The 14,936-nt window shown below is 49.6% G+C and overlaps 2 protein-coding genes across 3 annotated transcripts in view; one reads left to right on the top strand and one right to left on the bottom strand.

Annotated features, from left to right (window-relative positions):
- Window positions 1-1,322, top strand: part of SNED1 (sushi, nidogen and EGF like domains 1) — a 126,414-nt gene extending 125,092 nt beyond the window's left edge. For both annotated transcript variants that reach the window (XM_075068651.1, XM_075068650.1), the window contains one exon: window positions 1,238-1,322. The gene's annotated coding sequence lies outside the window, so the exon portion shown is untranslated. The remainder of the gene's footprint in view (window positions 1-1,237) is intronic.
- Window positions 1,323-4,774: 3,452 nt separating this feature from the next.
- MTERF4 (mitochondrial transcription termination factor 4) lies at window positions 4,775-14,759 on the bottom strand. The gene is made up of 4 exons (XM_032781460.2): window positions 14,320-14,759; window positions 8,501-9,032; window positions 6,268-6,452; window positions 4,775-5,424 (listed from the first exon to the last, which is right to left on the bottom strand). Exons 1-4 carry the CDS (start codon window positions 14,374-14,376, stop codon window positions 5,068-5,070), a joined length of 1,131 nt encoding a protein of 376 aa, XP_032637351.1. The 5' UTR covers window positions 14,377-14,759; the 3' UTR covers window positions 4,775-5,067.
- Between the last annotated feature and the right edge of the window lie 177 nt (window positions 14,760-14,936).

Genomic DNA, 14,936 nt, shown 5'->3' with positions numbered 1-14,936 from the left:
TTCATCCTCCTGGTCTGGTGGTCTATCAGATGTCCACCATGACATCATTCTTGTTGCTCTCGCCTCTAAACTTAACCCAAAGACTCAACAGGCTTTTCTCCAGTTTCATACTGGAGCTCTGAGCAATCATACTGCTCTCTTACATAGAGTGCAACTCCTCCAACTTTTCTCCCCTGCCTGTCTTTCCTAAACAGTTTATACTCATCAATGACATGTCCAGTCATGTGAGTTACCCCACCACGTCTCTGTTATTCCAATCACATCATAGTTCCTTGACTGTGCCAGGACTTCCAATTCTTCCTGCTTGTTTCCCAGGCTTCTTGCGTTTGTGTACAGGCACCTAAGACAACTAGCCGATTTTGCCCTGCTTTCTCAGTATGAATCCGGAGGCCTCCCCTGTTGCACTCTCCTCCTTGTGTTTCCTCCCCAGTGTCCCACTTTCCCACTTGCCTCTGGGCTTAGGTCACCATCCCCTGGCAAACCTAGTTTAAAGCCCTCTTCACTATGTTAGCCAGCCTGTCTGCGAAGATGCTCTTTCCTCTCTTCGTTAGGTGGATCCCATCTCTTCCTAACAATCCTTCTTCCTGGAACAACATGGTCGAAGAATGTAAAGCCCTCTCTCCGACACCACCTGCATAACCATACATTTACCTCAACAATTCGATGGTCCCTGCTTGGGCGTTTTCCTTCAACAGAGAGAATATGGTTCTTTCAACCCAAATATGGTGATCAGTTAGACCCAACACCAGATGACAGGGAAAGAATTATCTGTAGTAACTGAGAGCCCTCCCCATGTAATCTGCCCCATTATCTTTATTTTAAATATTACTTGTCGAACAGGGAAAGCACAAAATCAAATGCTCCACTCCACCCCTTGCGTGTGCGTATGACCCTGCATCCCATAGCTTTGCCTTTCTCTGCTAGAGCAAATAAGTGTGCACTAACAAACACTAGGGGCCAGATTTACACACTTGTCAATTGCAACTAGAGAGCTAAACCCTATAAAAAGCAGCAGCCCAGAAATCTTTAAGAACCAAAGGGCCAAAACTACCACTGACTTCAGTATGGAAAAGGGGACACATAGGAAAGCATTAATACTGTTTCCAAGTTCTTATGGGGCAAGTACTCTCCATCAGCCAAACCCCATGGGAGCAAGAGTGGGTCACTCCCTCAGACAAAAGGGAATTGACGTTGGAGTGCTTTCAGCTGATTCTAATGTTCTCTCTCTCTTTCATAGGGTTCAAAGCACTAAGAGCTTCCATCTTACCAGATCTAAGGCCTTTCAATCACCAGGAAGACTGGATCTACAAATAGTGGGGGAGACTTTCCTATGTGGAGTCACTGCCCTTCCCTCTCCTCCAGCCTGTTAGGGACACACTCAGACTGCCACACCACACAGTCATTTCCCCTCTCGGCAGCAGGCGCACCAGAGCCCTCACACGGGCTTTCCTTATTGCGGATGCCCTTCTTCTCATCACCAGACACCATCCAGGGACAAGCAACATCACATTAGAATGGCTGACTGTCTCATACAGGGGTTCGCCTATCTTCGTAACCCAGGCCTGTTCATGTGAGTCCCTCCTCTGCATGGGCATTTACAGGGCTGAAATCCAGCCCCCTCTTACCAACATATGCACCAATCTGTTAAATTACAAATCAAGTTTAATGCAGCACTATACTCCTTAGCTATGAACTGACACCTGACCTACAGAGCCCCGGCAGAGATGTAAAATATTCCCCGGCACAGTCCAGTAAAAAAAATCCTATTTCAACTGATGAGGGTGGAAAATAAAGAAAGTAGTAGACACATTTCCCCTTCTTTTGTACCTTAAATGTTTGGTTCTTAAGAACACTGTGCTGAATAGCAGGCAATATTGGCTATTTTCCTCAAGTTATTAATGTTTTAACTGAGTTTCAGTGTGTAGCTTAGAAAAACGTCTACAGCACTTAACAATGATGAACTTTTTTCCTCAAAAAAAAAGTGAAGGCTTAGAAATGCGTTTGCTCCCATACTCATTTTTATAACACATCAACACACTGGTCTATGAAATCATTCCAGGGCACTGTAGCTGTGTTCAGCAAAGAATATGTTTAAAGTCCTTATCTCCAGCTGAAACAGATTTAGTAAGTGTCCAGAGCATTTGTCAGCTGTAATTCACTTCTCTGCAGCTGTAATTCACTTCTCTGCAGCTGTGTATTTTAAACCAAGCAGTACCAGGAAACTGACACACACACACTGATACAGCTGTGACACCAACTGGCATCCAAGCACTAATTCCCTGTATTACTGCAGTGGTGCTTAGCTATTGGCAGCAATACCAGCTGGGCAGGCTCAAGGAAAGCATGTCTGGCTTTAAAGATTCCCTAGCTTTTGAGAGTTTGTATGAGTATGACACTAGTTACACATAGAGTTGTGTATTACTATACACAGTGTATATTATAAATTAATACACACCAGAGATATAGCTTAGCAATGGTACTAGAGTGTTGTTTCAGGAGCAGTATATGGGTGCACCTCTAGGAGGCTGTGACTCATGGCGCAGGATACAGCAGCCTTTCCCGACTGCCTAGAGCTAATAGTCAAGAGGGTGTGAAGTGTAAATACAGTTTCTTTAGCAAAGGAAAGAATGGTTCTGAGCAGAACACAGCACAGGCATTAAGCAGCTCCCCTTGGCAGGCATCCTCCCTGTTCCGAGCACCTTGCCAAACACCTCTCTGAGCAAGAGAACGTCAGGGTGCTGAGGAACCTGGCCAGCCACAACAGCCAACTAACTGGAAAATCAGGCTCCTTTCCAGGCAGTGGTGGTAATGAGGAACTGAGGAAAAATCAGTTCACGGATCTCTGCTGCAATGGAATATTCCCTTTGCCTCCAACTCCATCAGGCCACTGCCATAGAGATCAGGCACAAAAAGGACTCACTTGAGAGATGCTGCCGGAAACCAAACTGGGAATTGGACGGGTTGACAGGTAATAAGGTTTTGTGAGGGCCTGCCCCACAACTCTAAAGTCCCAGTTATCCTGAGCTCATTTCACATGGGAAAGCTTAGAATCCCTAGCCCTTAAACGCCCTTCACGTGGCCATGGGGGAGGGGTGGCACTGCTTCTGGGACGTGGGAGGAAGCTGTCCGAGATCTTGAAAGCCCTTGTCATTACCTGGGGAGAGAAGAGGTGGGACCAGAACACCAGGGGTCAAATCATCCAACATTCCAAGTCAGAATGACAGGCCCCTTTCCCCAGGTGTTCTTTCACCTGAGTCCAAGCTGGCGGCGGACGAGGAGGACGTCCAACCCTTCTGCCATGCTGCCTGGAAAACGGGTCACTGAACGCATCCGCAGACAGTGTGGTTCAAAAGAAGCCTGCAGCTTGTTAAAATCTCGAGTTTTCATGCAAACCTGTCCCTTTAACTGGACACTAAAGCAATCCTGCAAGCAGACCGTGCATGTTCCCTTTCAGTCCAGCTATGGCACCCTTTGAGCTACAGGACAGGAGAGTTGATCTCTGCCTGCAATCCCAGGAGTTGGTGCGCCCACTCGCCTCATGTTCCCCCAGCAAGACCAGCATGTTTACATGCACTGTCAGCCTGAGAGCTGCTGCCCGGACCAGATCCATGGCCCGGCAACAGCAAGGCAGGTGCAGCAGCTTGCTCCACTTCTGCCATACAAGGAGTCTCCACTCTTGGTATGTGTTGTAATGTAGCTACCTGAGAGCTTGCGCAGCAGAGTCCAGGTCAAACCATATGCTACACAGAGACTAAGCACGGTATGTAATGCAGCAGAAAAAGATTTTATCATGTTCAAAAAAGGTAGTTATTTTGTTTTTTAAATAAAAATACAATTGCTAGCCATTGGGTCCTTTGTTCAGTGGGTGGTGGGGAAGAGGCAGCGGGAAGGGGAGAGTCAATCCCTTTTCCACAGCCCACAGTGCCCACGTGTGCTAGAGACATCTCCTCAACACCAGCCAGTCACATGCCTCACATCAAACCAGTCTCTTGCCCCCCAACCTACTCACCAGCCTCCTCAGCCCACAACCAAATCACTTCTCTTGAACCAGCAGTTCACTTGCTCACACAACCTGTCTCCTTTCCTGGGCCCAACCCCAAGCTCTCTCCTCCTCTCTTGATCATTCACCCCACATCCGTCTCCTCTCCTGCCTCTGAAACTCAGTGGGCTCTTTCCTTCCACAGTGAAAAAATCCATCATCTTGTCCTCCTGAACTCTGATCCCAAGCTCCCCCATCGCCTCCCCTCATTACAGAGCCCATGTGTCTCAGTCTCCAACCCCAAAATCCAGCCTCTCTCTAGGACCCCACACAATCCAGCCCCTCTACTTGGGGCCATGCTAAACATTTACACTCCCTACGGCAGCAGACAGTTCTCACAGCAGGCACAGCCATCCCTTCCTCCCCTGACAGCTATCTTTGTGGGGGAAGGTTTGGGCAGGACAGACCTGTGCTTGTGCAGCATTTCCTAGCACTGGCCCTGGCCACCATTGCTGATGTGGCAGTGCCATTGGTGAGATAGTCCCACTCCCATCAAAGAAGGCTGTGCTGCAAAGGGTGAGCAGGCGAGAGCTACCAATGCCCATAACTGCCCTCTGGTGTGTGGCAACCAGGGCTCGTCTTCCAGCTACACCAACTTTGGGCAGCAGTCCCCAGCCTAGAGTTTCCTCTTCCCCTTGCTGAGCCCATCTGGCAATGAAACAGCAAATCCCTCTTGAGCTGGGGTGTCCCACCGCACTTGTGTGTGAAAATCAGGCCAAGCGACAGAGAAGGGCACTCGCTTCCTGAAGGGTCTGAGCTTTATTGGTTTTACACAGCCACCTGAAATAGAGGCCTCAGCTCACTGAGGAAAACAAGGACAGAACTGCCTCCCCCAAGCCCCAGGCTGTGGCCCAGGGGAACCTGTGTCCAGTGAATGTTTTCGAACTAGTGATGTCATGGCAGCACCATTAAACACACAGGTCAGATGCACACAGGTCTAGGAGCAGCCAAGATGTGTGGTAACCCCAGCAGCTGGTTCCACCAATGACTCTTTGGTCAAATCCTTACTGAAGCTTGGGGGTAAGAGTTCAGTTTCCTTCCTCACTGTCAGACATTTCCCCTTCCCCTTCGCTGGCTGAGTCTCTCTCTTCAGATGCTATATCCTGAACTCCCTCTCCCTCCTCCCGAGCCAGCAGCTTCTTAAAGACCTCAAACTCCTCCAGGGAGGAGTGGGCTATCTTGGCCAGGAAGTCCCCTTCTGAGACTTGGATGATCTCCTTCAGTTTCGGGTTGACGATCTGGGTCTGGCCTTTCTTGTCAGGGGTTTGATAAAGCCCCAGGCGCTCTAAGAAGATGTGCCGGTTCTTGACCTCAGCTATTGGAGTTCGGAAGAGACCAGATTTCACCACTGCTTTGTGCTTTACTCCCATTCTGAAGTACACGTACTGCAAGAAAGACAAAGGGAGACAAAAATACACCCCGCAAAGCGGAAGGAACAGACACCTGTTTAGCTGATGTCAGCACATCCCAGGAAATACACTGGGTTGTGCTAAGGGGATATAAAAGCTGTGCCTCATTTTTCCTATGGACGTACCCAGGTAACTAGTCACAGAGAAATCTGAATTGAGGATTTCTAATGCACCTACTGCGAACAGTTATTACTGTGCACACTGGCAGTACATTTACCAAGACACAGTCCCTGCTCCTTAGAGCACTAGGTGACGGATGAACTCAAAAGCAGAGCAAAGGTCTCGACAGGATCACTGGTGATGAGGGTTTTTTGAAGAGGGTGGAAGAGTATTAAACACAAGTGCACTTCAGCTGTTACATTTTGGAGGTCATCCTTTTTTCAGGAAGGCCAGGAGGGAGAAGAGTGGAGCAGACACCAAGCAAGTAAAATACTGCAGCTCAGTCCCTCCAACCTGGCCTCTGTAAAAGATGACAGCACTCTGAAGTGTTAGCATCAACAGTACAGTCAGACCCAGTTAAGCAGAACCTGTTTGCACACTGCATGTGTATATCCACTAAATTCACATGCATGCTGCTCCATCTCTACTTCAGATCTCTCAGATTGAGAGGCACAAGAGAAGCCAATCCCATGACACTCAGATGTCGGTGTGCGGCACAAGACAGATACATGTGGGGAGATAAACCTGGTGATTCCGACTCTGGTTTGATTTCTCCATGTGCCCTGGAGTCCAAACCACCAGCCAGACTTTCAGATGGGTTCATGCTACAGCAGGCCCTTAGGGAAGAAGTTCTGCAGCCCCCCACAGGCCCAGCCTCACCTGGAATTTGTATTCCAGGTCATGCGGTTCCTCCAACAGGACATTGGGGCAGTGATGCAGAATCTCTGTCACCTGATCCACTGTGAAAATACACTTCTCCTTGAACACCCGCACCACTGCATCTATTTTCTTCCAGGACAAGGTGAAGATACTGGGGCAGTGGCTCACCACATGCTGCAGGTTCCCTGTATCAGACGAAAGGGCAGACAGTGAGACATGCTTGAATCCCTGTCCCTAGTAAATCATCCTCTCCTGCATGCTGAGCAGCAGATATACACAGTCAGATTTGAAGCTGAGGTGGATTGGTCTGCCTCTCCCTTCTCACAAGCAGAATATGGGATCAGGAGTCTCACGTAGGACAAACAGCCTGAGCCACCTGCCTCTCCCAGCAGGGTGCTCTGTGGAGTAGAGCAGGGGTCTCAAACACGCAGCCCGCAGGACTCTTCTGTGCGGCCTGCCAAGTTCCCCATGCCCCACTCCTACCTCCAGGCCAGGGGTGGGCAAACTACAGCCCGCGGGCGAATCCGGCCCATGGGATTGAGCCCCATGCCACTCCCTGAAGCGGCTGGTAGCACGTCCCTTCGGGCCGGAGGGGAGGGGGAAGGAGGCAGAGGGCTCCTCTGTTGCCTCGCTTCAAGGTACCGCCCCCCGCAGCTCCCATTGGCTGGGAACAGAGAACCACAGCCAATGGGAGCTTCATGGGCGGTACCTGGAGGACCAGCAGTGGAGCCCTGTGACCACCCCTGCTCGCCATGGAGCCGTGGTTCCAGCTGCTTCCTGGAGCGGAGCAGCGTGGCACGGGGCCAGGATCCTGCCCTGGCCCCAATGGCACTGCTGCCTCTCCAAAGCCGCTCTAGGTAAGTGGCACCGGTCTGGAGCTCGCACTGCGTACCCCTCCTGCACCCCAACTCTCTGCCCTGAGCCCCCTGCTGCACCCCACACCCCTTCTGCACCCTACTCCCTGCTCTGAGCCCCCTGCCGCACCCACACCCCGCCTGCACCCATCTCCCTGCCCTGAGCTCCCTGCTGCATCCCACACTCCTCATGCACCACAACTCCATGCCCTGAGCCCCCTGCCACCCTACACTCCTCCTGCACTCCCTGACCTGAGCCACCTGCTGACCCCACACCCCAATACCCTGCCGCACCCCTCACCCCTGTTGCACCCCACACACCAACTCCCTGCCCTGAACCCCTGCCGCACCCTGCACACCTTCTGCATCTCAACTCCCTGCCCTGAGCCCCTGCCACACCCTGCACCCCCTGGGGAAGGGGGTGGAAATGGGATGGGAAGGAGTGGGAAGAGGCAGGGCAGGGGCAGGGCCTCATGTAAGGGGTGGAGTGGGGCCAGGGGCAGTGAGGGCGGGGGTGTCAGGTGATGCAGCCCTCGGGCCAATGCACTAGACCTCATGTGGCCCTTGTGGTCATTTGAGACCCCTGCTCTAGAGCAACAGGTTGGCTAAGCTGGTGAACAGGCAGTTTGCTACTATGTCTAATTAGTGGTAGTAGCACAAGGGGGAAATTTTCAGCTATAGAAAATTAGTCCCCATCAAATGAAACACATTCCTGTCAGGGCGGGCAGAGAGAGGGGAAAAGCACTGCAACACACAAGTAACAGAGATTGATCTGTCAGCAGCAATTCAGTTGGGACAGAGATGCTTGGGGTGGCAGAAATGGTCTGATAACAGAAGCTTTTCTCCCTGGCACAGATCAGCATTTGCAGAGGGCTGGAGGGAGACTGCATACATTTCTGGGAGGTGGGGGGGTGGCAACAGGCTAGAACTGAGGGAAGAGATTTAAAACATTCTTTCTAAAATGTTTCACAGAGCTGTGATAGTGTTAATTAATCTGCTGACTTTCCTTCCCATGATCCTGATTCTGTGCAATTTCTGGCAGCTGGAACAACTGCTGAAGCACTCAATGTCCAAATACCTTCCAACTGGGTGATTTTATGAACCCCACCAAAGGCAGAGCTAGAAGCTGTCTGAGTTCTGGTGCATCATTTTGGTAGGTAACATCCCTCGGGTCAAATCTCCCATCTCTTACACCAGAGTTTTTTCCTATCATGCTGCAAGAGATCTGAGGGTGTGCCGCCAGGACACCAGAGTTAAACAGCTCTCACTCCAGAAGAGCGTAACTGCAGAGAGGGGATCATTTGAGGGCACAAGGTACTTTTTGCAACACTTCAGCATTGTATCTTGTGTAAGGCAGTAAGCACGCAACACCATGTTACCTTCTCCGAGGTCCAGTCTCCGCAGGTAGTCTGCACGATGCCTCAGCTGCTGGGCTGTCATCCTTAGCACTTCAGGGCTCTTCTGCAAGACCTTCAGCGTGGAGTCAGCATCCAAGCCCAACAGGAGGAGCTCGGAAACCACCGCCAGCCGTGTCTGAGGAGCCAGCCTGGGCTGCAACCCAAACAGCTGCATTATCTGGGCGTTACTGAATCCCATGTCAGAGAATGAATTCAACATCTTCCCCAGCTCCGAGTTCCCTATATCAGCTTGTCTCTGCTGTGCCGCCAGGGACAGACGGACAGCTTCCAGGAGCTTTCCACTGGGTGCTGGCTCATTGCTATCCTGCTCCCAACCAGAAGAGGACAAGCCCCCACCTCTCCATTCTGATGGGGCCACGGACGCTAGTCTAGGCCCACTGCTTAACAGAGGGCAGAAAGAGGCAGGCGATCCAGCAGATGGAAAGACACACAACCATGACTGTCTTGTAACAGGGAGATGGGTGCTGGGAACCAGTCTGCATCCCTGCAGGACCTGCAGAAAGATACCACAAAACAAGCTGATTGCAAAGTCGGTACAAAAGGATCAGAAACAGGAGAGAGCTTGTAGATCACTGAGTCCATCCTCCTGCAGCGTGGAAGATGTAACCCAACTGACATTAAACCAACACTCTACTTAGGACTAAGCATACAGCACTCGTTGGCTCTCTTGCTCGTCTTAAAGGGTGACTGCAACAGCACAGATTTTAATTAGTCATCACTGGCTGCATTCCACTAGTGCTAAGTGCCCCAGATAAAAATCTTGTTGCAACTGATTTCATTTTGTTTAAAAAAAAAAAAAAAAAAGTTAAATAATTTTTTACAAATCTGGGATGTTGAAGGAAGCAGCAATGAAAGAACTCACTTTTCCAACCTTATTACCTACACAAGAGTTTCCAAAGTCCCCCTGTTCAAAAATACAAAGCGGCTTTTGTTTAAGACAACAAAACTAAAGGGAAATAGAACCTCCTGTGATTTGTTTTTCACAATTTTGCCTTACATGAAGTATCCAAGTCAAAATAAAATATATCCTTTCTGAGATCTATTATCTAGTTTATGCAATCGGAAACCCTATCAGACCAGAAGTCCAATAGTTAAGATGACTGAAACTGCTCCAGTAAACACTAGATTATATAGACTACTACATTACAAAAATAAGAAAGGAAAAAAAGTTAAAAGTTCAGGTTGCAAAATTAAACACTCATAAATTAGGAAATGCCAGGATTAAGGATGCCCCTGCAATTTTAGTTTGGCCCCCTTGTGCATACACGTTATGAAAGTCTTTAATTACATGATCACATACTATTTGTTCCACAGGACTCCTGCTTCATTCCATGCACAGGATGGATGGTGCTTGCTGAACAGATAGCTATTAGGGCTGTCAAGAGATTAAAAATATTAATCATGATTAATCACGCAATTTAAAAAATTAATCGCAATTAAGCACACTTAAAAAATAATAGAATACCATTTATTTAAATATTTTTGGATGTTTTCTACATTTTCAAATATACTGATTTCAGTTACAACACAGAATACAAAGTACAGTGCAGACTTTATATGTATTTTTTATTACATATATTTGCACTGTAAAAAAAAAGAAATAGTATACTTCAATTCACCTAATACAAGTTCTGTAGTATAATCTCTTTTTAATGACAGTTGAACTTACAAATGTAGAATTATGCACAAAAAATAACTGTACTCAAAAATAAAACAATATAAAACTTTAGAGCCTACAAGTCCATTCAGTCCTACTTCAGCCAATTGCTCAGGCAAACAAGTTTGGTTACGATTTGCAGGAGATAATGCTGCCCACATCTTGTTTACAGTGTCACCTGAAAGTGAGAACAGCCATTCTCAAGGCACTGTTGTAGCTGGCACCAGAAGACATTTACATGCCAAATGCGGTAAAGATTCAAATGTCCCTTCATGCTTCAACCACCATTCCAGAGGACATGCTTCCATGCTGATGACGGGTTCTGCTCGATAACGATCCAAAGCACTGTGGACCCACACATGTTCATTTTCATCATTTGAGTCAGATGCCACCAACCGAAGGTTGATTTTCTTTTTTGATGGTTCAGGTTCTATATTTCTGCATCTGAGTGTTGCTCTTTTAAGACTTCTGAAAGCGTGCTCCATACATCATCCCTCTCAGATTTTGGACGGCACTTTAGATTCTTAAACCTTGGGTTGAGTGCTGTAGCTATGTTTAGAAATGTTCTTAAAATGAACATGTGCTGGGTCATCATCTAAGACTGCTATAACATGAAATATATGGCAGAATGTGGGTAAAACAGAGCAGGAGATATACAATTCTCCCCCAAGGAGTTCAGTCACAAATTTAATTAACAAAATTATTTTTTGAACAAGTACTATCAGCATGGAGGCATGTCTTCTGGAATGGTGGTCGAAGCATGAAGGGACATACGAATGTTTAGCATATCTGGCACATAAATACCTTGCAATGCTGGCTACAAAAGTGCCATGTGAACACCTGTTCTCTCTTTAGGTGATATTGTACATAAGAAGCAAGCAGCATTATGTCCCATAAATATAAACAAACTTGTTTGTCTTAGCAATTGGCTGAACAAGAAGTAGGACTGAGTGGACTTGTAGGCTCTAAAGTTTTACATTGTTTTGTTTCTGAGTGCAGTTATGTAACCAAAAAAAATCTACATTTGTAAGTTACACATTCATAGTTAAGAGATTGCACTACTGTACTTGTATGAGGTTAATTGAAAAATACTATTAATTTTATCATTTTTACAGTGCAAATATTTGTAATAAAAATAATAATATAAAGTGAGCATTATACACTTCGTATTCAGTCTTATACTTGAAATCAATATATTTGAAAATGTAGGAAAACATCAAAAGATCTTTAATAAATTTCAGCTGGTACTCTATTGTTTAACAGTGCGATTAATTGCGATTAATTTTTTTCAGTTAATTGAGTGAGTTAACTGTGATTAATCGACAGCCTAGTAGCTATTCAATATTTTGCTTTATCCTCATCATTCAATGTGTGGTCCCATGTCTTAATTGCTGCACACTATTCAAACCCTACACTGAGTACAGAATTATTCCCTCAGAGACTTTTTGTAGCTCTCCACAAACACCAATGAATTTAACTTCCCAACATCCCTGTGAGATACAGTTTATATCAGTATCCCCATGTTACAGACAGGGGCCTGAAGCACAAGAGATTAAGGTCAGAAGTGTCCACTAATTTCAGGTGACCAACTGGAGAGACCTGGGACCTGATTTTCTTGGCATTACATAACAGTCTATGTTCAAAGCACAGCTCCCACTGACCAGCTGCAACAGTGAGCGCTCTGCACGGGTGCAAATCAGACCCCAGGGGTCTCAAGTTTGGCGTACGAAAAAGGAAGAACACCTGTGAAAATGTGCATGTAAGTGACTTGCCCAGCATCACACAGAAACTCTCTGGCAGAGGCAGAGAGAGAATCCAGTTCCCCAAGGCAGCATTCAAGTGCAATGTGACTATTCCTGCTCCTTTTGGAATCCCATACTTCATTCCCTACACACCCTCCAACTTCTGCAACAAAGGAGGCAGAGGGCCTGCAGGTCTCCTTCACTACACAACCGTGATGTGGCCAGGAGCTATCCACCCCACGCGACCTGTCATGTGCTTCAGGTGGTGAGGGCAACCTTGCCTCCTGCGTCTCTTGCTTTCCCTTAAGCAAGCCTTGAAGGAGTGTCCTCCCTGCCCACTTCTCACCCCTGGCCCCCTAAAGCATGCCGTTGATGCCATCCCGTAAGCCTTGCCAGCCACCTCCAACATGCACAATATCCAGCCAGTCCACCTCCAAACTGTACCCAGGAAACATCTGTACACACCTCTCCTCCAGCCTATTCACTTCCTCAACCTCGTGTCCCCCCAATACCGAGCAATGGGGCCTGTTGCCACCAGTGGAGGGCAAGGAACCCAGTGCGCTAGCCTGTACTCCACTCTGATCCCACGGCCCACTGGGGATGCTGTGAGTGCAAGCACGTACTTGGTGTGGTTCACAAACTCTCCTGACCCCTGCCTCTTTGTGCGTCTTTTGTGCTGCATCTACATAGGGTGGGCCAGGCTGCAGCCCCTCTTCTGACTCCTCCAGAACCTCCTACTGAGTTCCTGGCTGCACTGTCCCCCGCACATCCCAATTCATACACACCCTATCTGTGACCCCACAATTTGCAAAACCTCCTCATCAACCTACCCCTGGTGCTGGCCAAGACAGCCATCCATCATTCTAGGCGGAGAAAGCTTGGTGGGGGGCAGAGGGGGGAGGGGAGGGTGGGTTATTTCCTTTCCCTGGTAAAGTCATGTCTCCACACAGATCTGCTCTGGACAGCATCCACTGGACTTCTCTGAGGAGCAGTGGCTGTTGTCAGGGCTCTTTGCTCTGTGTCCCCCTCTGGATCCCTGAGTTTTGCCCTGTGACCTTCACTCCCATTTCTGTTTTTTCATTTGTTGCCCCCTGTAGTCAAGTGGAGCCTGAATTTAGTGGTTCCTTCACTTCGTGAAAGGAGAGGGCCTTTAGTTTTTGGCAGGCCTACACCCACCCGTACCAGTACTTCAAATAGTGCACGATGCTGATTCATCCACAGTGGTACCAACCTTGGTACCACCTTCATCTATTCCTCTCTTGGCTGTCTCCGTGCCACCCACCCATACACAGCATGCCCTCCCTACTGCAGGCCCAGGCTCCTTGCTCAAGACTCCCATCATCTGTGACAGCGACTAGAAAGGAATCAAATCACATTAACAATGTATTTTTTAAAAACCATGGGCATTCCGTCCACGCCCCATGCACTCTCACTCGGGCTTGTTTAGACTGGAAGCTCTTTGGGACAGGGAAAGGCCTCTATATTGCAAATCATGTCTAACCCTCCTGGGAATAATGTCCAGAAGGGTTCAGTCACTCCTAGGTGACCAGATGTCTCAATTTTTGGATCTTTTTCTTATATAGGCTTCTATTACTCCCCACTCCTGTCCTGGTTTTTCATACTTGCCCTCTGGTCACCCTAGTCCCTCCCTGCGACGGAATGTCAGCGGGCCAGGCAGATGGATACATCTGTCCATATAAAATTGTGAGCTCAGGAAGGATTCAGCAGCCAGCAGGCAGGGGGGCCTCTATGTTTTTTGCCACCCCAAGCACGGCAGTCAGGCAGCCTTTGGGGGCGTTTCTGCGGGAGGTCAGCCCCGGTCACGCGGATTCAGCGGCAGGTCCGCTGGTCCCGCACCTTTGGCTATTCACTGCCAAATTACCACCAAAACTACAAGACCAGCAGATCTCCCACAGAAACACCACGGAAGGCTGCAAGTCTGCCGCCCCCCATGGTTTGCCCCCCTCCCCCCGCATGTGCTTGCTGTGCTGGTACCTGGAGCCGCCCCTGGCAGCAGGAACGGTACGTACCGATCAAGGGCAGGTGGGCGCTGAGTTAGCAGCTGGTGCTTAGAGGCTGGGCCCAGGATAGTGAGACAAGAAGAGCCCCCGGGACTGTCACGCCCACGCGTTCAGAGATCAAGCGGGGGGGGGAAGTGACCTGCCCCTCTCTCCGTATTACGCCGTGCCGCGCCGCTCATCTTGTCATAGCCTCACTCCCCACGAGCCCTGCTCTGCCCCCACGTGGCCTGGCCCCGCTGCCCATCCTGCCCCCGCATGGCCTGGCCCCGACGCTCACTCTGCCCCTGCATTGCACGGCCGGGCCGCGCCGCTCACCCTGCCCCCGCTCCCCGCCTTGCACGCCCGGGCCCCGCCGCTCACCGAGGCCGCGCGCCCCGATAACTCTCGTATCGCGCCCAGGCTGCTGCTGCTGTGCATGTCGCCGGGCTGATGCCGCCCCCGGCCCGCCTGGAACCAGGAAGCGGCCCGTTCCGCAGCCCCGGGCCCAGCTCCCTGGCGCCGCGGCCCTCCCCGCAGGGCCACACAGGCCCCTTTGCGGGTCCTTCGGTGGGAGGCGCCTGTGTTATAGTCCTAGGCCTTCGCTCGGCTCCTTAGGAGCTGGCACGTCTCCGCACCGCCCCTGCTCCACGGGGACTGGACAGGGTGAACAGCCCCGCCAAGCGCGCTCGGCCGGGGGACACGGGGTGTGAGGGGCTGCGCTGAGATCGCATTGGCAATGGACCCAGCAGGCTGGGCCCACATGGTATTGGCTTGCCGGAGAACACCAAGCCATGGCCCTGGGTAGGCACCGCTTACACCAGTGTGTATCTCTACCTTTTCCTGCTGGCCACCCCCTTTGGACTTAAAAAAAAAAAAATGACACCCCCCCCCCCACCAACTCAGGGCTCCAGATTTCAGCAGCCCCACAGGGTTCTGGGTTTCAGCCTAGCCTGGGGCTGAAACGTACATTAACTTTCTGGGGGGCAGGCAATTGCCCT

Source organism: Chelonoidis abingdonii, chromosome 8 (assembly GCF_003597395.2).
Source record: "Chelonoidis abingdonii isolate Lonesome George chromosome 8, CheloAbing_2.0, whole genome shotgun sequence".
NCBI classification, from domain to species: domain Eukaryota; kingdom Metazoa; phylum Chordata; order Testudines; family Testudinidae; genus Chelonoidis; species Chelonoidis abingdonii.
Note: the sequence above shows the minus strand (reverse complement) of the source record. Positions and strands in the feature narration are given on the sequence as shown.